The sequence below is a fragment of the Arvicola amphibius genome, chromosome 13 (assembly GCF_903992535.2).
Source record: "Arvicola amphibius chromosome 13, mArvAmp1.2, whole genome shotgun sequence".
Taxonomy (NCBI): Eukaryota; Metazoa; Chordata; class Mammalia; order Rodentia; family Cricetidae; genus Arvicola; species Arvicola amphibius.
The window spans coordinates 49,007,259-49,034,876 of NC_052059.1; the positions used below are offsets into that span (position 1 = coordinate 49,007,259).

Below are 27,618 nucleotides of genomic sequence, written 5' to 3' on the forward strand. Positions count from 1 at the left end.
CTCCCACCAGCAATGCAGGAGATTTCCCTTTACCCCACAACCTCTCCAGCATAAGTTCTCATCAGTGTTTTTGATCTTGGCCATTCTTACAGGTGTAAGATGGAATCTCAGAGCCATTTTGATTTGCATTTCTCTGATGACTAAGGATGTTGAACATTTCCTTAAGTGTCTTTCAGACATTTTAGATTCTTCTGTTGAGAGTTCTCTGTTTAGATCTGTACTCCATTTTTTTATTGGATTATTTGTTCTTTTGATGACCAGTTTCTTGAGTTCTTTGTATATTTTGGAGATCAGACCTCTGTCTGATGTGGGGTTGGTCTTCTTTTCCCATTCTGTAGGCTGTCGTTTTTGTCTTGTCGACTGTGTCCTTTGCTTTACAGAAGCTTTTCAGTTTCACCTCTTAGCAGTTTTTTAAAGTTTCACTGCACCAATTAAGGGAAGTAATTTTGGTAGTTTATGCTAATGTAACATCAGCAATGCAGTTTAATAATTGTAGTTGCTGCCAGGGTATGGGTCTATGTGTACATGTGAGGGGTGCATTTGTGTTTTCAAGTATGTGCCCATACATGTGGAAGCCAGAAGACAACCTCTGATGTTGACTGACTGACAGTGGAGCCAAGAATAATTTTACAAAGTAAGGAAACTAAATGTGAAACAGTTTAACCAAAATCTTACAGTAAGTGACAGAATTTGGATATAAACTGCCTGGTTCCAAAGCTTGTGGTCTTAATATTTTATGCTTTCTTCTATGTAAGAACACTGATGTATTTGAGGGGCATTTTTCTTCTTTTGGATTTTGTACTCAGAAGTTGTATTTTTAGGTTAGTCACTTAGTTTATTATTTCTTTAGCTCTATTTTTTTTTGTTTGTTTGTTTGAGACAAGATCTCATGTAGCCCAAACTGGCCTCAAATATACCAATGGTGGAGGATGACCTTGAACTTGTGATCCTCCTACCTCTACCTTCCAAGTGCTGATATTACAGATGTGTGCTATCACACCCAGTTTATGGTGCTTCTGGGCTTCACCCAGGCATTCCTGCATGCAAGGCAAGCACTCTTTCAAGTGAGCATCATCCCCAGCCTGCACTCTGAAATCTTACAAGATGATATCTTAAGTTCTTCTCGCATGCAGTAATTGAATCTAGAAAGTGTTTTCCCATAAACCACATCTTTCTCTTCTTTTAAAAATCCCATTAGTTCAAAATTATTATGCTTCTCCTCTTCTGGCATGTTGAGGTTGCTACAGAAGTGGGAGTGATTAAGACACAACCATTGTCTTGAAGGAGATTATAGCCCAGTGGAAGAAAGTTAACTTGAGTCAGGTGACACCATGACTAAAGCAGAATTATCTGTGAATTCTTCTTTTCTTCCATAGAAAACGAGCACTTTCTTAGCATGCACCAGAAAAAAAAAAAGTATTTGAATAATGACAAACAGATCTGGAAATACTTATTAAAACAGCTTAAAGTTTCTATAGCAAGAAAAATAATTGTTAAGTATACAAAGATTATAATTATCTTTCCAACCCTTCATAGCCAGGTTAAAATGTCTCTGAATAAGAAAGCTTTACATTGGATCCTGAGGTTCAGAAGTGTCTAGGTAGTCGTTGTAACAGATTTCCAGATATCAACACAAAGTACTTTATTAACTCAACCTTAAAATAAAACCCAGCATTTAAGGAGCTGGAGAAATGGCTCAGCAGTTATGAGCACTGGCTTATCTTGCAGAGGACTCAGGTTTGGACCCAGGTTCAGTTCTCAGCACTCACATTGTGGCTCACAACTGATAGGGTCTTTTGCTTGCTTTTTTTTTTTTAATTGAATTTTCGAGCTTTGGAGCCTGTCCTGGAACTAGCTCTTGTAGACCAGGCTGGCCTCAAATTCACAGAGATCAGCCTACCTCTGCCTTACATGTATTGGGATTAAAGGTGTGTGCCACCACCACCCAGCTGCTCACTTGCTTTTTAAATCATGAGATTACAAACAATTTGGGGATGTTTTAAAGATTTCTCCATTGTGTACAAGACTGAGAATGCTATTGGTGATGACCAATATTGCCGTGTAAAGAAGAGCCCTGGTTTATTGTTCTGTAAAAACTGATTTCCCTTTTCTAATTATTTTTCAGTCTGCATTTGAAAAAGAAAAACTTTCTAAAATAATTTACCTTTTGTATGATTTGCTCTAGGAAGAAAACAGTAGTTTTTTTTTTTAATCCAGAAGAGAAATTATATTCTCCACCTGTGTGAGCATCATTGTTACACCATGCATGAGGGTCATCATTCCTTATGCTCACCAAGATTAAGATGATTCTGTAGTTTTTATATGTTTCCCACTTAACTGCATCTATTATTGTGCAATCTATATGGACAGTGTTGTTTTTCTACTTTCTAGCTATTCCCTGTTGTGAGACAGATGATACCATCAATGATGATCAACCTTTATTTTGTACAATTGGATGTTAACCTTTGCTTAATCAAATAGAACTCCTTCATAATGCCAGCAAGACAAAGAATGACAAAAGTTAGATAACTGTATTGCTTCTGTTTTTACTTTGAGCTCTTGAGTAAGCTTGGTTTTTGGCATTTTTCTATGGGGGTTAGCTAAATAACATGTCATCTGTATTGATGTATGCATGGCATATCTGTCAGGTAGTTGTAATATATCGTGGTAACATCTGAGTATTTGCATTCTGATCTGAATCAGGCAAGTTCTGCTCTCCTTTGTCTCTTTGCCCGCTGAGTAGTTACAAGCTTGAATACTGAGAGACAAGTTTGTTCTTTAATCATTACATTTTATTTTTTAAAATATTTATTTTTATTTATTATGTATACAATATTCTGTGTGTAAGCCTGAAGGCTAGAAGAGGGCACCAGACCTCATTACAGATGGTTGTGAGCTACCATGTGGTTGCTGGGAATTGAACTCAGGACCTTTGGAAGAGCAGGCAATGCTCTTAACCACTGAGCCATCTCTCCAGCCCCCTATATTTTATTTTTTTTATTTACTTAAAGGTTGACAGTGAATAGTTATGCAGCAGTCATTGGTCAAGTTACCAGAACCCAAGTTGAACTTTGTTACAGTTGGCCACACTGGCTCCTCTTAATTTTATAAGAAGTAATTACCTCAAGATGACAGTCGCTTTGTTTAAAGGACAAAGATTATTTATAAAATGTTTGAAAAGTAAATTTATATTGATTTTCTTCCAGTGATGAAAGGAAAATCTGGGGATTGAAATTCTACTTTATTATACATTTTTCACAGCAGCACAAATAAATTGAGAGTGAGAGAGGATGAGAAATAAAACGAAAGGGTGAACTGCCAACAGCTCCTTACTTGCCCAACCTTGTGTTGCTTTAATTTAAAGCCAATGCTTTCCTGAAAGGAAACAAATTATAGTTTATAGACCATGCCTGATGTGTGTAGCGGTTAGCATTCCCTGGCTGCTTCTTCCTGGCTGCACTGCACTGCGGTGCTTCCTCAGACAGGAAGAGTTCACGGTGAAACTTGCTGCCACACTGTTCCAAGGCCTGCTAGTCTCTCTGTGCTACATTATCTTAATTACTATAGCATTATAATAGGCTCTTATGTCGATAGGACAAGTAATTGACTTTTCAAAGTGTAATAATAGTAAAAGCTAATAAAGCAGCATAATGTAATTAAGACGTGTATAAAAGTTGTAACTCGAAGCTTTGATTCACAAACTGGTGGCTGAGGGTGTGGCTCAGTGGTAGAACATTTGTCTGAGCACACAGAAGGCCCTGGGTTCTGCCATCAGTCCCCAAGAAAACAACAAAAAATCTCCACTCTGTGTTACTTGTATAACAGGCTACCTGAACCTAGTAGTTTATTTTCTTTCTCTTTTTAATAGTATATTTTCATATGGCCCTATATGATTATGGGTTTGATGTAAGTCAGTGATTTGTGATTAACATTCTTTAAAAAATAAAAGCTAATCAAACACAGTGTATCTTCATTAGAAAAATACAGATTTTGCTTGGTAAGGAAAAAAGAACCAAGAGCCAAAGATTCTGCCAACCTGATTCAAAGCAAAAATCTCAACAACAGTTTAGGCTACCAAGTAATGTGAATATAACTTAGTATCCTTTTAATGCAAGGCTTTCCCTCCTTAATATGAATAATTTTTTTTCCATTTACTTAAAAAGAATTTAAACCTCATGGCTTTGTTAGATTATGAATCTACTAGGAAAAATAAGATATAGGTGAATGTTTTCCACATGTGCTTCAATAAAGCCATATAGTAGTTCTACTGGCTAAAATCAGAGTGCTTATGGAGATCTGGTGCTTAGAAGATAATGCCATATAGGTTGTTTACAGCTAGCCAGGCTATTCCAAACAACAACAACAAAAAACAGGACAGTAATCAAAGTTGATGCAGGTGTCTCCTTTCTCTGGGATTCTCCTTGGTTTCCAAGGTGACAAGCCAAAGGAATACATCGATGAATTGAATTAGGGTTATGTGTTCATGAGTTTTAAATGTCAACTTGATGCAACCTGTTCTAGACCACAAGGGAAGAGAGTCTCAAGGAGGGATGGTCCAGATCCGGTTGGCCTGTGGCAATGTTGGTGGGGAATTATCTTAATTACAGGAAATGATGTGGCTTCGAAGACCCAGTCTGCTATGGATAACACCATGCATTTGGGCCTTAGACTATGTAAAAGAGAAAACTTGCTGAGCACCAAGCAGGACGCATTCCTTGTTTCCCTGCCCCTGACTGTTGGTGTGATGTGGCCACTTGTCCTTTGTTCCTGCTGCTGCGGCTTCCCTAGAGTGGTAGTCTGTAGCCTGTTTTGTGAACTAAAATAAACCCTCTGTCCCAAAGGGTTTTGTTGTGGTGGTTGTTCTTTTATTTTTGTTTTTGTTTGTTTTTTGGGTTTTGGTGGTTTGGGGTTGGTTGGTTGGTTGGGTTTTTTGTTTTGCTTGTTTTTGGTGAGGGTATTTTGTCGCTGTACCAGAAACAACTTAAGGCAGGTTATATTTATAACATCAGAAAGATTCTGGTGTTTTCAAGAACTTTACAAAAGAAAAAAAAATGTAATGCTTCTCTTTTTTTCCCCTTTACTATATAAGGGTCAATTTATTTTTCAAGTTTGTTTTCTTTAAGAAAAACTATTAATTCACTTCATTATAGAGTTATTTTAAGTAAAAATGAGCATATATTCCTTTTCCTTTATTTAAGTACGTTTATTTGATGGGCTTTGCCCTGTGTATCATGTGTATATACTACAGACCCTCAGTATTTTTGTGTTCTCGGATGTATAACCAGGTAATGCATTCTCCAGCTCTTTTCCTCAGTCATAGGGAGGCTCCTTTTAGAGCACTCACTTGACCTCCTCCCCTTGGTGTCTTGGACTTCTGCTCCAACACTCACAATGCATATTTCTTGAGTCACTGTCTTGCTTTACCCTTACCAGCCACAGGTGCTAACTTGTCTCCCCTGGAATTGTGGGTTTTACTGGAATCTTGTAATATATATACTGTTCACTGCTACATCCCTGCTCTCCTTCAGATCTCCTGTGTGCTGCTTGCATGACTGACGGTTTTTGTGGTTGCTTTGGGTATTACTGATTTTGTTTTTAGCACTCCTTCCCTTTAATTTAAACATTTCCGTTCTGTGAGTAATGTTGATTTATAAAAGACAGTATTATAAAGCATAAAACACTAGAGGAAAAAAACTTGGAAAATAGGACCTCCTGTCTGTCTTCTGTCGCCCCCCCCCCACTTCTGCATAGTCTTAATCTTCCTGTGTTTTAGACATGCATCTTAGCTTAATGTATAACTCTTAATATTTCTCCTAAAACCTGCTTCCTATATCTCACCCCAGGTTCCCCCCATTCCCTGAGTGGTATTTGCATTCCTCAGTAGCTCAGACTCTTAATTTGGAGACATCTTTGAGCCTTGTCTCCTCTCATACGTTTCATTCAACCCACTAGCTTTGTACAACCTCCACTTCCTCCCTTGACCAAGTGTTCATCTACTTGGGCAGTGGCCTTCTGAGTGCGCTCTTGCTCTTCCACAGCTTGTTTCAGCATGGTAGCCAGAATAATCTTTTGAAAACACGAGTGAACTTGGTTGCCCCTTTGAACAAAGCCCTTCAGTGGCTACCAGTAGTACTGGAATAAAATGTGTATTCTTACCATTGCCTGTAGGACCAGACATCGTTTGGTTCCTGCTTCTTCTCTGCCTATATCTCCTGCCATTCTCCTCCTTGGATGCTCAGCTCTAGCTGGCTTTAGCTTTACTGGCCACTTTGTTTTTCTTCAAAAGTAACAAATTTTCCTTAGGATTATCATTATCATTGTTGCTGTTTGAAATACTTTCACTCCAAAATACACCCTCGACCCCTACTTATGTGTCATGTCTATGGAGAGACCTTGGCCATTCTGATCATTTCTAATCCCTGTCCGTCATTTCATACCCCAACTCTTCTCTCCTTTGCTCCTTACCTTGCCTTAGTTGTTTTACTGCTCCCTAAATGCCTAAGAGTTCCTCGTTTCCTTGTGTATTAGCAGTGCTCTACCGTACCTCTCCCTAGAATGGAAATTCAACAAGCATGCAGAATTCTCTAACTCATCTGCTGTGGGATGTAGTAACACTCAAAATTTGAATGACTGGAGGTGCAAATAAATTTAACATTCAGGTGGGTGGTTTTGCCTCCCTATATTTTGACTCCATATCTACAAAATGAAGGGCTTGCAGAGTCCATGAGTATTTACTCCAACTTCAGATGATCATTCCCTTATAGTCACAAGTTCAAGGCACTTAACTTTTCAAGTGATTTTTGAAGACACATTGCTCAATCCAGTACTTGACAGCCACAGCACTTCTAGGAATTATATGATTTCTGTTGAGCTCTCCCAATGCACTTCCTTGTTTGCAACTTGACCAGTTGTATTTTCTATTATCCATTGTCTGCCTCATTGTATTATTATTTAAATTTCGTTATTATTATTAATATTATTATTATTTATGTGTATGAGTGGTTTTGCTGTGTGTATGTCTTTGTGTATGCCTAGTGCCCACGGAGGCCAGGAAAGAGCATCTGATTCCCAGGAACTGCAGTTATAGATTGTTGTAAATCATCATGTGGGTACTAGGAATCAAACCCAGGCCCTTTGGACAAACAGCCAATGGTCTTAACTTCTAAGGGATCTCGCTAGCCCCTCTTTGTATTAGCCAATTAAATCACCTCTCTATAGTTCAATATCTTTTTCTGATCAGTCCTCATTTGAGCATTCATTGGCTGTAAGAAAATGTGATTTGAAGCATATTTCTTAGCCACATCATTCTTTGCTGTACTCCACCTCTGTTAAATTCCCCTTCCCATCTCTTTTTCTGGATACATACTACCATGGTCAATGTACATGTTAATTGGCTTGATGGATTTCTAAGTCATGGAGAAGACAAGAAAAGTAGACATAAAAATTAGTGTCTCGTTATGCTGTAATTTTCCCAGCCAGGGTGTTGTGGCACACATCTGTAGTCTTAGTACTTAGGAAGTTAAGGAAGGCAAATGTGTGTGGTAGCTCACCCATGCACTGTGCACTCAGGTGGCAGAAGAGGTTTGCCACAAGTTCAAGGCCAGCTTGGGCTTCGGAGTGAAACCTCATCTTAAAAGAACAGAGGCTTCCGGGAGGTGGTGGTGCCCACCTTTGATCCCAGCACTCAGAAGGCAGAGACAAGGTGATCTGAGTTCAAGGCCAGCTTGGTCTATGGAGCAGACTCCAAAGCTACATAGAGAAAGTCTCTGGAAAACAAAGCAAAACAAAACAATAACCCACCAGATGCTGTGGAGCCAGAGGGTGAGGGAGAATGAATGTGTGTTAGTTCAAGGGTATCCATGTTAAAAGACATTGTTTTAGAACAAAACATAAATAAAAAGGTTTTCTGAGATCAAGAGGTTCATAGACTATAGGACAACGCCTAGAATGTGCCCTTTCCAACTGTTCATTGTCTGTTATCTTAGAAAAAAAAACTTAGGCAAATATCTTCCTTACTGCAGGACTTTTCAGAAACATCAGCAGACTGATGTAAAGATTCTTTAGGAGGGGAATATAGTCTCCAAGTTTTATTTCACCACAGTATCTTTTTTTAAGCTTTATTTTTGTTTCTGGGTGAGTATATGCCACGTGTGTGGGTGCTTGAGGAGACTAGAAAAGGGTGTCAGATCCTCTGGAGCTGAAGTTACAGGCATTTATGGCCGCCTCCTCCCCAGCATGGGTGCTAGGAACTGAAATCAGCAGGTTCTCTTAACTGTTGAGCCATCTCTCCAGTCTTATATGGGGACTGCTGTGCTCCATGAAACATAGCATTGAACATTTGCTAGGTACAAGCGTTGTAACTATTTATTGTCATTCTTTATAAAATAGACATTTGTTCCTTAATATTTCAAGAAAATCTTCCTTTAAAAATATGTTGTGGGATTGGAAAGAAGGTTCAGAGAAGTGGCAAAGAGCCTGCAACTCTTGCTTAGGACCTAGGTTCAGTTCCCAGTACCTACATGATAGCCTATAATCCAGCTCCCCAAGATCCAGTGCCATCCTCTGGTCTGTGTAGGAACCAGACATACAGTGGCACACAGACATACATGCAGGGAAAACACTATACGCGTAAAATAAGCAAATATTTAAAAATATACATTGAAACTTGGCATGGTGACACACACCTTTAATCCCAGATTTTGGGAGGCAGAGATGGGTGAATCTCTGAGTTTGAGACCATCATTGTCTATAAAAAAAAAAAAAAAAAAAAAGTTCCAGGATACCCAGGAATACACAGAGAAACCCTGTCTTGAAAAAACAGCAACAAGAAAATTGGTTAAAGCAACAGCCAGAATGCTAGCATAAGTAAAAGACAATAAGGAGTATTGAGTGCAAAGTTGAAGACTACCAGAGGCAAAAGTCTCCAGAGTAAGGGGGGTTTCTCCAGCAACAGCAGGACTTCACAAACAGTGGACTTCAGGTAGTAACTGATATTAGTTAGCATCGCCGTGCTGTATGTCCACTCAAGGTAAAAGGACAGAGATGTTTTTAGAGAAACGTTTGGCATACCCTAGACAAGAAGTTATCCAAAGGGCATTGTATTAATGGGAAAAGAAGGGAACCTGAAGGGAAAAGTCATAGGTAGTTCTAGGCAGAGTTAGTAATGATAATATTTTTGTAATATCTGAATGTTTCAAAACTAGGTAGCTGTGGAAGGGAGCACTGTCTTGTGAAGAGGATGTGTTACTGAATAATTTTAACTGTAATCTTTTTCGGGGGAGGCTTTGGTTTTTGGGTTTTTGAGACAGGGTTTCTCTGTGTAATGGTCCTGGCTGTCCTGGATTTTGCTTTATAGACAGAGATTCACCTGCCTCTGCCTCCTGAGTGCTGAGATTAAAAGCATGAGCCACCACCACCAGGCTTTTAAGTGTAATTTCTTCCTAATAAAACCAAGCATAAGTAGCCAGGTGTGATGGCACACACCCATAGTCCCAGCACTCGGGAGGTAGAGGCAAGTGGATCTCTGTGGGTTTGAGGCCAGCCTGGTCTATGGAGGGAGTCTGCATCAGTCAGGGAAACACAGTGAGACCCTATATAAAAAGTTTTAAAAGTATAAGTATATATTTAAATACATATGTATTTACTGAGTATCACTCATGTGTTGAGCACTACTAAAGGCCCTGGAAATTAAACACTTGGAGAGTACATGAACCTTCATCTTCATGGAGTTTACATTTCAGTGGTAAACTATACATTGTTTTTAAAAGGCACAACTAGCACAAACAGGTCTTGCTGGGAAAGAAACAGTCTATGAAGAGGTATTGGGGAATCCTTGTAAACATGTTGGGATGGGTAAGAAATAGCTGATGAACAATGTTAAAGTGAGACAAAATGTAAGGTGAAAGAACATTAACAAAGCTAGACAGAAGGCTAGAGCATCCCCCTTGCTAGCAAGATACAAAGTGATAGGTGACAGGATAAGAATTGGCAGGCTCACAGTCATGCGAGTGTCTAGTGTATCTCTGCTAAAACCTCAGAGGTGTACAGAAAATTAGTCAAGAATATAAAAGATAGAGGGTCGGAGAGATGGCTCAGCTAAGAGTACTTTGGTGCTCTTTTGAGGATCCAAGAAAATTATCCATAGAAATGAGGATACTAAGTTTGTAACTTGATTTCACTTGTCTGTTGTGTTTATAATTTCTATACTTGCCTTTAATAGATACACATATGTAAGGTGATTTTCTTTCCCTCCCTGTAGGTTACTCAGATGAGTCGTCCGGACCTGATTCTCTTTCTGATGAAGTATCTGATGGCTCTCATAGTCGGGATTCCCTCTATATTTTGGGTTGGAAGCAAAAAGACGTGCTTTGAATGGGCCAGTTTTTTCCATGGTCGTAGGAAAAAAGAGTAAGTTAACGAGTTCCCATAGTATTAATAGCCCTTGTGCGCACGCATTGTGTGTGCCTGCGTGTTGGACTGGGAGAAGTATTATAACAAGATTGTGACTATCAGCAGTGACTAGTAACATTCAGCACAATAGCATGACTTTAAAATGAAAACTAGCTGGACACAGTGGCGCCTCCTATAATCCTAGTTATTGGTTAGGCTGAGGCAGGGGATTAGGAGTTTGAGGACAGACTGAGCAAGAAAGGAAGACACCATCTTAAGTAAAAACAGAAAACTGAAAATTTGATTTTGGTTGAGTAGAGCCATACAAATGCTTCCTTGTTCTAATCTAATAGGGAAGGAAGGCCAAGCATTGCAGAACATTTAAAGTTTGAATTCCTTGAAATTGAAAACAAATGGATGTTTTTTCTCTTCCTATTTACCTGGCCTTCCTGACTCCCTTGTGAAGGTTGGTGTGTATTCTCATCTCTTTTCAGATGAGAAAACTAACAGCAGCTTGAATAATTGGCCACAGCCACACAGCTGTTCAATGTAAGAGGTAACTTTAGCTTTTATTTGAGGTTCTCCTTTGCTTTCCAGGTCTATCAAACGTGTGAAAAGGTAGACTGTTGCTCCATTCTAATTTAGTGCACATTAAAAGTTTATAACCTCAATTTATTTCTTTTATTTAATTGTAGTTTGAAGCTATTGAGAGAGTTAATTAAGAATAATGGTAATAGATAGCATAATATTCCTGATTTTAATGAAAGTATTTCTAGTTAGTCAGGTGGAGGTGGCACACACCTTTAATCACAGCACTTGGGAGGCAGAAGTAGGCCAGTGTCTGTGAGTTCAAGGCCAGCCTGTTCTTCAGAGTGAACTCCAGGACAGCCAGGACTCTTAAACAGAGAAATCTTGTCTTGGAAAAAAGGAAAACTAGTGGTTCTTGATGGTTTCATTAAATATGATGCTGCTTTTGAAGGAGACATGTTTTCTCTTTGTAAGAACTTACTCATCATCTATTGATAATCTGTTATAACTTTAAATGTCAAGAATGCATTACGTGGATTAAAGGAAGACGTATAAAGTACTCGTTAATTACCTATCTTCCGCCTGTCAAACCAGTACCATAAACAACAGGAAATTTTAACAACCCTGTTAATTCAAAAACTTACACATACTTTCTCAATATATGATGAAGTCTTTACATGTTGAGGTTGGTTTTTTTTTAAATTAAGTCATTTAATTTTAACTTTAACTAATTCTCACAGACACTTTACAGTGATTTTATTAGATTTTTGTTAATTCAGTTATTGCTTTGTTCATCATAATGCACATCTATCTACTGTCCATACCTTCATAACATTTAAAAGCCTTTACTTTTGATAATTTGTCCCTTTAAATTATTTATGACTTCATTGAATATTTGCTTAATTTAATTCTTCATAATACTTTGTCCTAAGGTCGACCACTCAGGTTTGTTCTAACACTAGATGACTATTCCTGCCACCGAGTCAAGATGGGGACTTAAACTGCTCTTGCAAATTAAAGTTGTATCCAGTTACCATGAAGCCATTATTACTTCTGCAAAGCATGAAAGAAAACTTTTCTATCTTATAATTATTTTTTAAAGTATTTTGGAACCTAAAAAATCACAGGTGTCGTTAGCTGCAAGGGACTTTTTAGAACTAACCTGTCAACTTTTATTTCATAGATTAAATGAAGGAAAAACAGGATAGTAACTTGCTGAGATCATCTGTGTGCTCACAAAATTGGAACTACAACTACAATCTTGATTTTCTTACTCTAACACAGGCTCTCTGTCACACCACTTTAGGGCAGAATGGCATTGGGTTTTGTTATTGTGTTTTGACACAAAGTCTTATGTAGGTTAGGCTGCCTTTGAACTTGAAGATAACCTTGAACTTCTGATCCTTCTATCTCAACATCCCAGATGCTAGGATTACTGGCGTCAAGTCCACTTTTTGACAGATTTTTGTTATATTCTATTCTCTGCCAAAAATGTTACCTCAAATTGGTCCCAAAGACTTAATTTGGGGAGCAATTAATTTTAAGACTGGCATCAACCAGTATTGCATAGCAGTATTGTTTGTTGATCTTTGGGACTATTTGTATCTTACACTTCCTGTTATGTGTGTAGGATAGTGAATGAGAGCCGGCAGGTGCTCCAGGAACCTGACTTTGCCCAGTCGCTCCTGAGGGATCCAAATACTCCTATTATAAGAAAATCAAGAGGAACTTCCACTCAAGGAACTTCCACACATGCTTCCTCAACTCAGCTGGCCATGGTGGATGATCAAAGAAGCAAAGCAGGGAGTGTGCACAGCAAAGTGAGCAGCTACCATGGCAGCCTCCACAGGTCACGTGATGGCAGGTAAGTTCCGGGAGCAACTTAGTTTATTATCTGTATTCAGTTAGGATCACAATAGTTCGGAGACAGTCAATTCTGAAATAGAAGTGGAACATTGTTAAGCTTTTTAAAATTTTTCTCGTTATAGTTGTCCCAGATTATGGGACTTAAAGCCAATCAAAGGGCTTTGGAGTTTAGACCTGACACAAAAGCAGCATGGTGGTACTGTAGGGCACCGAGGGGGATAGAGGTGGATTAGTAAGTTTAGAGAGATGAAATTAGCCGGGCCGTGGTGGTGCACACCTTTAATCCCAGCACTTGGGAGGCAGAGAGGCAGTGGATCTCTGTGAGTTCGAGGCCAGCCTGGTCACAAATCATGTTCCAGGATGGCCAGAGCGGTTACACAGAGAAACTCTGTCTTGATCCCCCCCCACACCAAATAGATAGATAGATAGATAGATAGATAGATAGATAGATAGATAGATAGATAGATAGATAGATAAAGACTGTGGATCTGGGGAGCTCTAGAGATGGTTTCACAATTAAAAGTACTTGCTGTTCTTCCTCTGAGTTCAGTTCCCAACACCCACATCAGACAGCTCCAAACCACCTACAACTCCAGCTCTAGAGGATCCGACACCTCTGGCCTTCTTAGGAACTTGCACTCACAGGCACACACACACATGCAGGCACGCACATACACATAATGAGAAAAATAAAAGGCAGTCTTAAAAAGAGTGCAGATCAAGGATGAGAAATAGCAATAGCTACCCCTTTGTTAATGTCATAGAAATTCAGTGAGATAATGTGCCTGTTCACTAGAAACAGAGCCTGTCTCAGAGTCAGAGAGAAGTTCAGTTATTAATGTAAGTAAGCACATAAGTAAAATATAAACATAAAACAAAATATATTCCAGGGTTGTGCAAGTGCATTCTTAAGGAGCCAGATAGTAAATGCTTTAGACTTTTTAGTTAAAAGTGACAGCCACTGCTCAGACCTCCTGTGGCAGTGTTCACTCAGACAAGCTGCATCTCAGTAGCCTTAGTTATAAACCAGAGGAAGCAGAGGCGACATTAAGTCAGTTTGTCAGCCTACTATTGTGTGGGGTGCTGGGGTTCAAACCAGGGTTTGAGCATATTAGGTAAGCATTTTCCCACTGAGCCACATCCTAGTACCCAGTGCCCAGCCCTTGTTTATTAGTAGAAGCAGAGACTAAGAGTGACTCTGGTACCATGAGGAGCAGATCAGAAAATGATTCAGAGAGAACTTGAAAAAAGCCTGGCTCTGGGATCTCATTAATTTTGGGGTTGGGATATTAGAGCTAGAAACTGCTTACAAGCTGCCGCATGAAGTCATTTGAGAGATAACAAGCGTTTATCAGAGAATAGAGAAGCATTGGGGAGAGAGGAACAGCTGACTTGAAAGACAGATTTTTCTTTAAGAAAATAAATATAAGTGTTGGAAAAATGGGGAGGAGATGGGATGAGCATTGCTGGGGAAGTTGTAAATTATTCCAGCCACTTGGAAATCAGTATGGAGGCCTCTCAGAACATTAAAAATAGAACTGCCTTATGGCTCACCTACATATTCCTGAGAAGATACCCAAAGGGATCTAAGTCAGCATAACGTAGAGATACTCCCTGCCTCAGTTACGTATTTTATTGCTGTAAAGAGGCACCATGACCATGGCAGCTCTTACAAAGGAAAACATTTAATTGGGGCTGGCTTACAGTTTCAGAAGTTCAGTCCATTATCATCATGGTGGGGAGTAAGGCAATGTGCAGGCAGACATGGTACTGGAGAAGGAGTCCTACTACATCTTGCAGGCAACAGGAAATAGACTGTGACACTAAGCAAAGCTTAAGCAAAAGAGACCTCACAGTGTGTCCCCACCATGACACACTTCCTCCAACAAGGCCATACCTACTCCAACAAAGCAGACTTCCTAGTAGTACCACTCCCTGTGAGCTTATGGAAGACAATTACATTCAAACTACCACACCCTCTACCTATGTTTATTGCACCACTGTTCAGAATAGCCAAGTTGTAGAATCAGCTTAGATTTTCCTCAACAGATAAACTTATAAACAAAATATAGTGCAAGTGCACAGTGTGATTTTATTTAGCTATAAAGAAGAAAAGGTCATTCTTTTGCAGGAAAATGAGTGGACTTGCAGATCATCATAGTAAATGGAATAAGGTAGATACCAAAAGATCACTCTTTCCCCTCTTATGTAGAGCCTGTAGAGCGTGCGTGCGTGCGTGTGTGCGTGCGGTCAAAATGTGTCTCAGAGAAAAGCACCATCTGCCTCATCATGGACAGTCAGAAGCAGCTTCCCAACAGATGGCACTTCTGCTTTAGAGTTCAGAGGAAATAAATGACAAGGGAACAGCATGCACAGAGACAAGAACAGGCAGATAAGTCTCAGTGCCTAGTGTGTATTGGGACTTCTAAGAGATGCAACCATGCTAAGGGTTTAAGTTTCTCTGACAGTGAAGAGGCCGTTGCAAGACTTTGAGAGCTAGGGTAATAAACTCTGATTTAAATTTTAGAACAGCATGAGAAAGGAGAGTATAATGAAGCTCTTGATTTGGGGTCTTCATGTGAGATGCTGACAAGGAGTTAGAGAATCCATCTTTTGGAATGCACTTTATCCATGAACTCCTGGTGATGTCATTGACATCCTAGCCTCATCCTTTTCAGTGACAAATAGACATTATTATAGTACTGTGTCTATATATGACATTCTGTACATAAAAATAAAGGTTTTAATTTCTACATCCTAAGAGCATGGAAACTTACAGAAAAGATGCAATATATACTCATGAAGTAGAGTGATGTGGGTGGGGTCTATTGAAGGCACATAGGACTCTCTCACACCCAGAGCTGGAGGGCAGATCTCAAAGGTTCACAATTACATTGAAACTAAAGTCTAAACAAAGATTTCCATAATCCAAAAGCCATCTCATGAAGACTTCCTTCTGCTTCAGCCAGGCTTCACTGCATGATAGTGCTGTCTCCCGCCGTCTCAGTATCTCAGGGTACCCTGGCCTGGGTCACAGATTCCAAGTACTCACCTGGATTCTCTACTTGGATAATTATTGATCTCTGTACTATGTACACCTACGTGTAAACATCACTTCAAAGAATAAGTAATTGTTAGTTAGATGAGAGGATAGCTGGCAAAGAAAGTCAGGAGTTTGGGGATGAGTGACTGGATTGGTGCGTAGGTGACCTGGCAGTGGAGAGCGATGGGATGAATAATAACGCACTACTGAAACTGTCATTGACTTGATGTAGACGAGTGGCAGTCAGTAGTTACGAGAACCAGTGTGTAAACCATCGTGTTCCCACTGACTCTGCAGTGCCCGCATTATATTTTTACAGCAATGGCAAAAGTGACCCTCCTGATAATTTGTCTAAAAATCTATAAAACTATGTTTTATATACAAAGCTTTATAAAACTTGTATTTTCATATTATATAGTATATAATCACATTGGTTTAAGTGGCTTTTGGAAGATACAGAAATTTGACAATTCCTAAATATATAATTTAAATTAAACGTTGTAATTAAACTTGTTTTCTGTATAGTTAATTCTTATTTATTCATGAGCAGAATGTTTTAGAATTCTGTGGATAGTCATGTTTATCAGACATAATTATATAATATAATTTTTCCTCTGGAAATGTATTATTTAGAGGGGGCGGAGATAGTTCAGTTCTAAGGGAAGAGTTCAGTCCCAACAGCACACATAAAAATGTCAGGTACAAGGGGCTGGAGAAGTGGCTCAGTTGTTAAGAGCACTGACTGTTCTTCCAGAGGACCTGGGTTCAGCTCCCGGCACCCACATGGCAGCTCACAACTGTCTGTAACTCCAGTTCCAGGGGATCTGGCATCCTCACACATACATGTGGGCAAAATACCAATGTACATAAAATATAAATTAAAGTTTAAAAAATGTTAGGTACAAATGGCACAGGATTGTAATTCAACACTAGAGAAAGATTTTACTTTATTTATGTGTGTGTATCTGTGTGTATGTGGGATAGAAGAGGACGTCAGATTTCCTGGAGTTGCAGGCAGTTACAAGCTGCCTGATGTGGGTGCTGGGAACTGAACTCCAGTCCTCTGGAAGGCCCCTTTGTATATTTTAAATGACTGAATGTTCTCTGCTCTCCTTCCTTCCACCCTTTCCCTCTTTTCCTCTTCTCCCTTTCTCTTTCCTTCCCATTCCTGCTTAAACCCAGGGCCTTGCACATGGTAAGCAAGTACTTTACTATTAACTGTCATTCCCAGCCACCCCTTTGTAGTGTGTGTGTGGTGTGTAGTTTGTGCTTGTGTATGTATGTGTACATGTGTGTATACAATGTGTCAACATCGGATGTCCTTTTCTTTTTGATATGAGGGTCTCTCACTGAACCTGGAGCTCACGGATTTGGTTAGTCTAGCTGCCACTGGGCTCTAGGAACCTGTGTGTCTCTTCCTCCCCAGCACTAGGGTTCTGGTTTACATAGCCATGCCAGCTCTTGTGAGGTTTCTGGACGTTGAACTCGGGTCCTCCTGCTTTCACCATTTCCCCAGCCTCCCTGTCCCTTTTTTTTTTTTTTTTTGTAGATGTTATCTTGCTACATTGCCTAGGCATACCTCAAACTTTTCAGTCTTCCTGCCTCAGTCTCCCAAGGAGGATTACAGGTATGCGCCACCACACAGGACTTGTTTTTTTTTTTTTTCAGTTACTTTCTATCATTACTAGAACATTTATTTATTTGTAATACTTATTTGATATTGATACATAGGAAACTATTGAAAGGTAAAAGTTGGCAAGTCATATTTGATATTAGAGAATCTATTTAGTTTGAAGAACAATAATCATTTTGCGAAGTAGAAATTTTAAAATAGATTCTAACAAGCCCATTATGACATATTTGCATTTGCAAAAATTCCAATTATTCTATCAAAACGTGCAGTAAAAATGTGAATGTCTCAGCCGGGCAGTGGTGGTGCACGCCTTTATTCCCAGCATTCAGGTGGCAGAGGCAGGAGGATCTCTGTGAATTCAAGGCCAGCCTGGTCTGCAAGAGCTAGTTCCAGGACAGGTTACAAAGCTACAGAGAAACCCTGTCTCAAAAAAAAAAAAAAAAAAAAAGGAGTAAATGTCTCTAGGTTCTAAATGTAAAAAAAATAAATATATAAATTTAAGTGTTTGGAAACAGAGTAGGGTCTCTTGAAGCCCAGGTTGACTTTGAAATTCGCTATGTAGCCAAAGCTGAGGGATCCTTCTGCCTCTGCCTTCCTGTTTCTGGGATTACAAACGTGTGCACCATGCCTGGCTGAAGTGTTTACTCATTAATATGAGAAAATGTGAAAACATCTAAATATACATCTGTCCTGGGTCATTTTATGTCAGTTTGACACAAGCTAGAGTCTTTTTGAAAGAGAGACTCTCAGTAGAGAAAATGCCTCCATAGGATTGAACTATAGGCAAGCTTGTCAGGCATTTTCTTGATTAATAATTGATAGGGGAAGGCCTAGTCCACTTTTGGTGGTGCCACCCCAGGCAGGTAGGTGTTGTATAAGAAAGCAGGCTGAGCAAAGGATGAGGAGTAAACCAGCAAGCAGTGTTCCTCCATGGCCCCCACACCAGTTCCTAGCTCTAGTTCCTGCTTTGAGTTCCTGCCCTGATTTCTCTGGATGATGAAATAACCCCCTGATCTTGGTGTTTTATCACAGCAATAGAAAGCCTAGATAGCATCTTTATTATTTTTTCCTTTTGCCCGTCTTTGTCTCCTCCATGAGTGAGGAACTAAAGGTGTGTGCCATCATGTTTGGTCCCTAAAATAGGTTTTTAAATGACTGTTTTCAAAGGACTTCTCAATGTTAAACTCTGAAATTGAATGAAGACGTCCATTGGCGAGCACTGCTATAAAATTGGACGGCCACTTCAGCAGTGTTCATGACTTTCACATCTTTTTAATTTTAAGCTCACCTTAAGTCACGCCATCTTTTAATAGGGTAGGAAAGTGATTTTTTAAAGTGGTAGCTAACTCTTCAGCTGCTTATAATGATTTATTTTGATGACTGTTAGAAAGGGAATGAGCTGGACATGATAGCACACACCTTAAAACCTAGCTCTTGGGAAGCTTACATGGGAGGATCTTTTATCAATTCAAGGCCAGCCTTGTCTACGTAGTGAGCTTCAGAACAACCAGAAGCACTTAGAGATCTTGCCTCAAAAAGAAAGAAAGAAAAAAATGGCGGGGGGGGTGGGGGGCGGGAGAGTGAGACTGGGGTCATTACTCCATTTAAGTTCCCTTGCCTAATATGCCCAAGGCCTTACTTTAATCCCCATCACTACAAGCAAAGCAGAGAGACAAAAACCAAAATAGTTTGCAATATTCTGAGTTTTTTTTTTCTTTCTTTTGCGGTGCTAGGGATGAAACCCATAGACTTATATCTAGACCAGCCCTGTACAATTGTGCTGTATCCATTCGTTGCCCTTGGTGTTTGAAGCAGGGTCTATGTTGCTCAGGCTGGCCTTGAACTCAAAATTCTCATGTCTTATCATCCTGAGTGCTGGTATTTTATAGGCCTAACAATCATTCCTGGCCCTGTTTACTTTTAGAAACATTATATTTAGGCAAGGCTTGTAGTCCAGGGGCTCTTAACCCTGTGCTGTAAAAGCAAACAAAAGCAATATGTTCATTAAAGTCAACAAGTATGTATACTTAGTTCTCTTTTAATTTTATTTTCCTAAAATATGTTTTCCAAAAGTTTATGAGTATATGAACAAAAAATATTTTAGAAAAGGTATGTGGTGGCACACACCTTAATCCCAGCACTCAGGAGGCAGAGGCAGGAAGATCTCTGTGAATTTGAGGCCAACCTGGTCTATAGAGCGAGTTCTGGGACAACCATGGCACACAGTGAAAGAAACCCTGTCTCGAAAAATAAAACAACAACAAAAATATTTTAGAAAAAAATTTCTCTAAGTACTACAGACTAAGACATAAGATATGGCACTTATCCTGAAAGAACTCACTATTTAGTCAGAAAGACTGGTAAATAGATGCATCAATTTAAAAAAAAAGTCTAATTGATTTTCATGGCCTTGCCTGGCCTAGAGCTAATAACTTCTCATTCCAGTGGCTGAGGTTGGTTTTTCTGGTCATTGTTTTTTGCATCTTATGTTCTTGCCTCTGGTGTGGTTTGTTGATTGGGATTGTGACAAAAGACAATTTGATCAGCCCCTGGTTGCATTTCTGGGTAGAGTACCTAGAGTAAGCTGTGTAGGCCCAGCTGTGTATAGAGACCAGCTATGGGCACAAGGATTTGCTAATGAGAGCATTGCTTACAGGGTGTCAGGATGCGACTTCCAAGCAGCTCTACCTTCTGCACATTACCATCTTCACAGCTTTAAACCCTGGGGAAAGAGTGAAGACCACTTACAGATTTGACTGACCCGCTGTTAACTAGCGCATCTAGACGCTCTGGGCACAGACATCGTCAACGCTTAGCAGCTCCCCACTGGTGTCTGAGTCACTCTTCAGTTCTGTGATCTTGTGTATTCCCTCTTCCAACCCTAGTCTTTAGTAACAGTGGAGTCTGCACCACTGTTGACTGTACCTGGTCTGATAGAGTCTGAGAGCAGTGCCTCATTCCCTCTCTTCATGTCTCTGAGTCCACTGTGTTCCACACATACTGGAGTAAGAACAGTATCTGCACCTAACATAGCTCCAAGTGGGTCAGCCTTGCTTAGTTACCGTTTGCCCCTTTGCAGGAAGTAAGACCTTCATCCTGAACCTAAGTAGATCCTCTGTTAGCCACATCAGATAAGTCTACAGCATTATGAAATCATGTCATTTATTGCTTTTTCAGTGTTGACTTACTGAGCACTTCATTTACTAAGGCATTTTAATGAAAATTACTAGTGTTGCTCTCTGGCGTGTTCGGTTACTCGCTTCAGAACGCACTGTCCTCTGCAGGTACACCCCCTGCAGCTACCGAGGAGTGGAGGAGCGACTACCTCATGGCAGCATGTCCCGCCTGACGGACCACTCCAGGCACAGCAGCTCTCATCGGCTCAACGAGCAGTCTCGGCACAGCAGCACCCGAGACCTCAGTAACAACCCCATGACTCACATCACACACGGCACCAGCATGAACCGTGTTATCGAAGAGGATGGGACCAGTGCTTAGTCTTGTCTACGGTGACAATGTGTGCTATTGGAAAGCAGGTTTTAGTCTTTGCCTTCGCATGGCTGGCTGCTGTAACTCGCTGTCTTCCTGCTTTCCCTCAGGCAGAGTGTGCCCACTAAGAAGGTAGAGCTTTGCTTTTTGTATCACATCAGACGTGGAGCGTAAACACAGCTGAAACGTTAAGAGTCATGTCATCACAAAAATAATTCTTTCTAGGTTGTGAAGAGATGATTGTCTGGTAAGCATTTTTATAAACCCACTTATTTTATATTTAGAAAAATCCTATATGTGTGGTGACTGCTTTGTAGTGAACTTTCATATAATATGAACTAGTTGTGAAATGACATTCTGGTAGCTCTGTTAATAAAACAAAGTTTCAGAATTAAAGAAAATTTCTATGCAAGGCTTATTTCTCAGATGAATACTAGGACTTTGTAGGTTTGTTTCCACTGGGTGAATAAAAGGAGCCGGTTTTTTAAGCTGTAGAAGACTGTGATAAGCCAGCAAGGGTATTTAGCTAGTAGATAAAAGTGCCAGAAGAGTCCAGTTGGCCTGTGGGAGGTTCTCTCAAAATCTCTCACTCTTCCCCAGAGATATTCAGGATGTGGATTAGCACTGGAGTAAAGGCAGAGATGAGCATTTCCCTGTAGTCGTATTGTTTTTTCACTTTTGTAAATATTACTTTTATGGGCTATGTTTTTATAATATCCATATGCATGATAGAAAAGTTTTAGTTTGTGACCATCTTTTCCCAGGTAATTGTATTGATTCATAGACAACTTCATGTTCAGACATGTTCTGTGGAGGCATGCAGTAAGATAAGCATCACACATTATAAGGGTTTTTAGTGGTAAAAATAATTACAAAATGGCAAAAATATTTTCTCTGTATTCATTGTTGTATTTTTCTACAGTGAGATGTGACCTTGCCAAAGCCATCAGACATTGGTATCCAGGCCCTCCTATAGTGAGCTGATTGCCTGCCCTTGAATTCCCCAGTAGCCAGTTGGCTACCACTTTTGCCCCACATTCCCATTTTCAGTTTCTGAATCACTGTTTACATCTGAAATATATAATCTAAGTCTAAAGTGGTGATTAATTTGGGTTTTTGAAAATCATTGTAGCTAAATGTAGCATGGTTATTCTTTCTGTGAATACCTTTTCATCTTAAAAATATCAAGTAAAAAACACTTGACATTTTATCTTATAAACTTAAATGGTTTAGGATATGAACTGTGAAGTTTATTGGGTATGAAACTAATCAGAAAGAAAAATTCTGTAAAATGCTAATGTGTTATTCAGAAAACAGTGATACTCAGCCCTGATTGCACATGAGACTCACTCTGGGGACACTTGTTAGCCAGCATCTTTCTCTCGGGGAGAGTCTGTGCTTTAAAAACATAAAAGCTTTCCAGGTGATTATTAGCAGCCAGACTTGAAGCCCATTTTTCTAAGCTCGCTGTCCCCTATTGATGGGCTGATGGCGTCACATCTGATCGTGGGAAGATCCATTCAGACTCAGTGATACACTTTACATTGTTACCTAATATACATACTGTTGTTTCTACTTTATTTTCCATTATAAAATGCAGAATTCTCAGCTCTCATCCTTAGAGATTCTTACTGAGTAAGTCAAGGGCAGTAGGATTTCACAAGTTTGTGTATCTAAAACACCACAGAAGATTCTTAGCAGGGTATCCAAGAATCGCACTCAGAAAAAAAATATTCTAGACTCTGGAGAGAGAGGCATGGCTTTGCCATAGGCTAGCTTTCAACTTTGAACAAGTCAGCCTCCTTGAGCCTAGCTCCCCTTGTTTGAAAATGAAGACTGAAGATGAATATCTACTCTACCTACCTCACTAAGTTGTCAGATTAAGATCAAATGAAAACAACATATGGAAGCTCTTTGAAACTGTGAAGCATTGTGGAATATGAGATTAAGGTTTTTGAGAACTTAGAGCTTTATTAGAGGTCTACTGTAGTACATTTCTTGACACACGTTTAATTCATGCGTACGCTTCTTTCACCCTTTAAAATTAAGAGTTCCCACCTGACAGAAGAGCCAGTTTTCTGGTCGTCATGACTTATTTGTGTCATGCTGCTTCTTCAAAGTATATATCAGTAGAGATTACTCATTCATCATAAGACACATTTGAGCATGTACCCCAAATGGTTTCTCTTCCTCTGACCTCCTGTCTTTCTCCTTGGAACTGGAGTTACCACTCAGAGAGGCCTGGAGTTCTTTATAACGATAGTCAGTAAACCTTTCGTTAAGCCTTACAAGGCACAGCTGATAACTTGTCTATAAATAAGCCAGTAACTCAGGAAGCTTCTGCTTGAGAAGCTCCATAGAACAGTATGGGCAAACCACAACAAACATCCACAAATAAAAACAGGAAGTTAAGACAGAAATACCAGTTTGAGCTCAAAGATGTCGTCGTCTGCCACCATCTGCATAATATCAATTGCCAAGTGTTAATTGGGTGTCTTTTCCAGTGAGCCAAGTGTAGACAGTGACGTGAACATTGCTATAAAAGTCTTACCTTTGTGCTTCCAGATTCTGTGTGTGTATTTGCATCTCCTCTAAGCTGGTGGTGATGTGTATGTGAATGTTGTTGGCCTATAGTCAGCTTCAACAAGTACCATTGTTCACTTGTTCTGTACAATCTGCATAATATTGTTAGTGTTAAGTAACACTGTTCAGTTTGGGTCATGTTCTTTATGTGCTCCAGGTTAGGAATCTTTTTTTTTTTTTTTAAGAGACTGTTGAAGAACTATAGCAGAACAGTGATTTCAAATCTTTACCTGCTTAAATTGACTTGAACAAGTCTGGACAGTTTTTACCATATGGGTAACTTTAATTTCTGATGTGATTGGCATATGTTAATATTTAGTGTTTTTTTTGTTCAATTGATCACCAAGAAAATGATAGTTCCTTCTAAAGTATTAATATGTTATCAAAAGTGTTCTGGAAAGTACTTTGATTTAAGCAATATTGTTTTATTCATGATTAGGCAAAAGATCCAAGGCAATATTAAGCTCAAAACAGTAATTTGTTTCAGAGGCAGTGGATGAATAACAATTAGCACAGGACTTCATGCAGCATAAGCTTCTCAGTAAATGTTTAATGGACAGCTAACTCATAACACTGATGTGGACCATAACAGTTGTTTATATATGTTTGTGAATTTTTTTTTAAATCTGTGTAAAATAAGAATTCTTGGATTTCACACAGAAACACAGGAAATAGAAGTTTTCTAGAACCTAGGTTTATACATAAACTCATGATTCTTTTAAACTTCTTTTAGACTTTTTATAACCAGTTAAGATGAAAAAGCTTGGGGTTGGAGAAATGGATGGTTCTATGCTTTAGTGTTCGCTGCTCTTCCAAAGGACCGGAGATCAGTTCCTGGCATCCCCGTCAGGCCAGCTCCAGGATGAACAAGGCGCTCCTCTGGCTGCCTTTGACACCAGCACACTTGTAGCAGGCACACATGTACACATAAATTCAAGGTAGAGTAATTTATTTTTTTCTGAGACAAGGTTTCTCTGTGTAACAGCCCTGGCTGTCCTGGAACTTGCTTTGTAGACCAGGACGGACTCAAACTCACAGAGATCCACCTGCCTCTGTCTCCTGAGTGCTGGAATTAAAGACATTCGCCATCACAGCCCAGCTTAAAGTAAATATTTATAAAAATATGAATAAACATTTATTGACTTAAACTATATAACCTAAAATTTTTATATATTTACATACATTTGATCATCTGTTTATAGAAGTGCATTGACATTTGTATTATCTCTTCATAGTTTTCTTCTTTTTCATTTTTTGTTGTTCAAATCATGTGAGTACTAGGGAAAGCTTAGGAAGACAGACATCCTTCGCTGTTCACCAGACTTCAATTGTTTTCTCTAACTAATTCTAATCCTATGTAGCTTTAATCATTCAGCTGATACAGGATTATGCTTTTTTCAATATTCAAATCTTCTGGAAAGACAATGTTAAAATTCTGCCTAGAGCCAACCATCTTAATAGACATAGGTGTTTCATTAGCCTATGAAAAATTTATCATATGTTAATGTGTTTATTCCTGTGTTCTCTAATTAGAAGATCTGGCTGTAAAGTTTTTCACTAATATTTTGGTCAAAAGTCAAGCCAGTACAAAATCCATTAAGTTCAATCTATTTAAATGTGTTAAAGGGTAATTTTCTTTAGCTTTTATTTAAATAACTGCCAAGAAACCTATCTTGTTTTTTTTTTTTCATGGATGTTTTTGTTGGTGTGGTAAAATCGTTCTTAATTTTCTCTAGTTTTATTGGCCACTGCACCATTTTCCCTTGGTTAAAAAAAAGTTTTTTGCTTTTTAATAATTCAGAAGTTTAAAATTTGCCAGGTGTGGTAGCGTGCACCTTTAATCTCAGTACTTCGGAGGTAGAGGCAGGAGTGTCTCTGTGAGGTTCAGGCCAGCCTGGTTCACATAGTAAGTGCCAGGGCAGCCAGGGCTATAAAGAGAGACCTCATTTTAAAAATAAATGAATAGATAAATAAATAAAGATTCAGTGTTCTGCTTTTCTGCTCATTACCACTAACTGTTGAATTAGTATTTTTAAGTTTTTTTTTCAAGCTTGTTACATTGTTCTGAAGCAGATAAATTATCTAAGCAAGCTTGTTCATATTTGCAAACTTGCAGGTGTTTCTTTGTTTTATGCTAACCGGCTTTTCAAAATTTAGAACTCAGTGGTTTTGTTTTGGCCAGGTTTTATTTAACAATTTGTAAGAATACATTGTGTTATTTTAAAAATATACTAGGATTTTGAGTCAGGACAGCTGATACCTAGTCTTGCCTCCCTTTTCAATGAGCTGTGTAACTTCAGACAAAGCATTTTTGTTTGCAGCCGAAGGGAATTCAGTGTTTAGGAGTCTCATATTCCACTGGACTCTAATTTGCTTCTCCCTTGACCATTTTATAGTCATTTGCTGTGAGCTCACTTGCATCCCTTCCCATAAACTGTTTACTTGATCAGCTTACACAGCTAAGGCAGCTTGAACTGTATTGACAGGTATTACGGGATGCGTTCCTAGTTCCTGTTTGGTCCTGTTGTGGTGCGAGGGCTTAGACTCCAGGACCCCAGTGCTAGAAAGTGCTCTTTCACCAGACTCCATTTCCAACCCTTCACAGAATACCTCAGGCTGATCTGCAGGTCCTAGGTATAGATCCCAGACTGTCTTTGAACTTGTGGTTCTCCACCTCTGCCAGCCAAGTGCTGGGATTTTGGGTGTGCCACCATGCCCCAGTTTAAGTGATTTTTTTAAAAGAGGAAAATTGTATTTCATACAGTAAAAGTAAAAGAAATTATAAATACCAGACATAAACTTTTTAATAAAAAGCGTCTTAAACATCAGCATAAACATATTAAGTTGATTTAAAAAAAGAAATGACATGATATTTGAGGTCTTTGTTCTCTTCGTCATGAGTGTAGGTATCTGGTTAAGACCTCTTCCCAGATGCACTCTGTAGAGCTGTGGTGTGGTTCATTGGGAGAGCACCTCCCTAGCATGTGTTCAAAACAAAGTTAGTGAACAACTCAATTACAGCACTGGCCTTTGCTAATTAAAAGACTGTCAGGTTTAACCAACATTCAAATGATTATAAAAATATTATTATTATTAGTTTTGTTTTTTTAAACAGGATTTCTCTGTGTAGCCCTGGCCATCCTAGAACTCTCTCTCTTTGTAGACCAGGCTAACCTCGAACTCAGAGACTCACCTGCCTTTGCCTCCTGAATGCTGTGATTAAACGTGTGTATCACCACCACTCAGCTTGATTATAAACTCTAAAAGAACCTGGAGAAACTGAGTAGAATTTTTCCGTTTCGTCATTACTCTTTGACTGCCTCCTCACATTCATTGAATAAGTGTAGCTGTCAGATTGCCTCAGAAAAGTGATAGCCTGTTTTAAAATATTATCAGGTTTGGGATTTAGCTCGGCAATAGACAGGACCCTGGGTTCACTTCCAGCCTTGAAAACAAAACTCACAAAATATTGTTAGAGATAAATGTGATTTGTTATTGTAAATTTGTCCTGGCTTTGCAGAAAATATTAGCATAAATTCCCTAATTATCTCTAATAGGGCCAGTGAGATGACTCAGCAAGTACAGGCGCTTGCTGCCAAGCCTTATGTTGAGTTCCAGCTGAGATTCGTGTGATGGAAAAAGAGGGTATTGGATCCCCTAAAAGTGCAGTTACAGAGGATTGTGAGCCATTATGTGGGTGCTGGGACTCTAACCCCAGTCCTCTGAAAGACCAGCCAGTGCTCCTAACCACTGAGCCATCCCTCCAACCCACATAGTTACTTTAGAGATTATTTTCTTTGCTCTGTCTATATCAGATATAATGTCTTGAATGCTTTGGACTGTAGATTTACAGTGTACCATTGGGTTTGAAGTCTGGCGAGTACATAACATTAGAAAGTAGATTAGGTTGGTGTACTGGTTTTTAGTGTTTTGTTTTTTAACTATGACAGCCTTGTATCCCCCACCCACGTTGGTTCTGGTGAACAAGCCTAAGGCCTTACATATGCTGGGCAGTCATCCTACCACTGAGTTTTATATATATCCTCAGCTCCTGGTAGGATTTCCTTAGTTGTACTTGATTCTTTGT

The 27,618-nt window shown here is 39.3% G+C and overlaps 1 protein-coding gene across 1 annotated transcript in view; it reads left to right on the plus strand.

The window, feature by feature from the left end:
* Nucleotides 1–20,957, plus strand: part of Fzd3 (frizzled class receptor 3) — a 52,294-nt gene extending 31,337 nt beyond the window's left edge. The window contains exons 4-6 of the mRNA XM_038310483.1: nucleotides 10,259–10,407; nucleotides 12,548–12,781; nucleotides 20,744–20,957. Of these exons, the coding sequence (XP_038166411.1) occupies nucleotides 10,259–10,407; nucleotides 12,548–12,781; nucleotides 20,744–20,957 (597 nt within the window). The remainder of the gene's footprint in view (nucleotides 1–10,258; nucleotides 10,408–12,547; nucleotides 12,782–20,743) is intronic.
* Nucleotides 20,958–27,618: the final 6,661 nt, after the last annotated feature.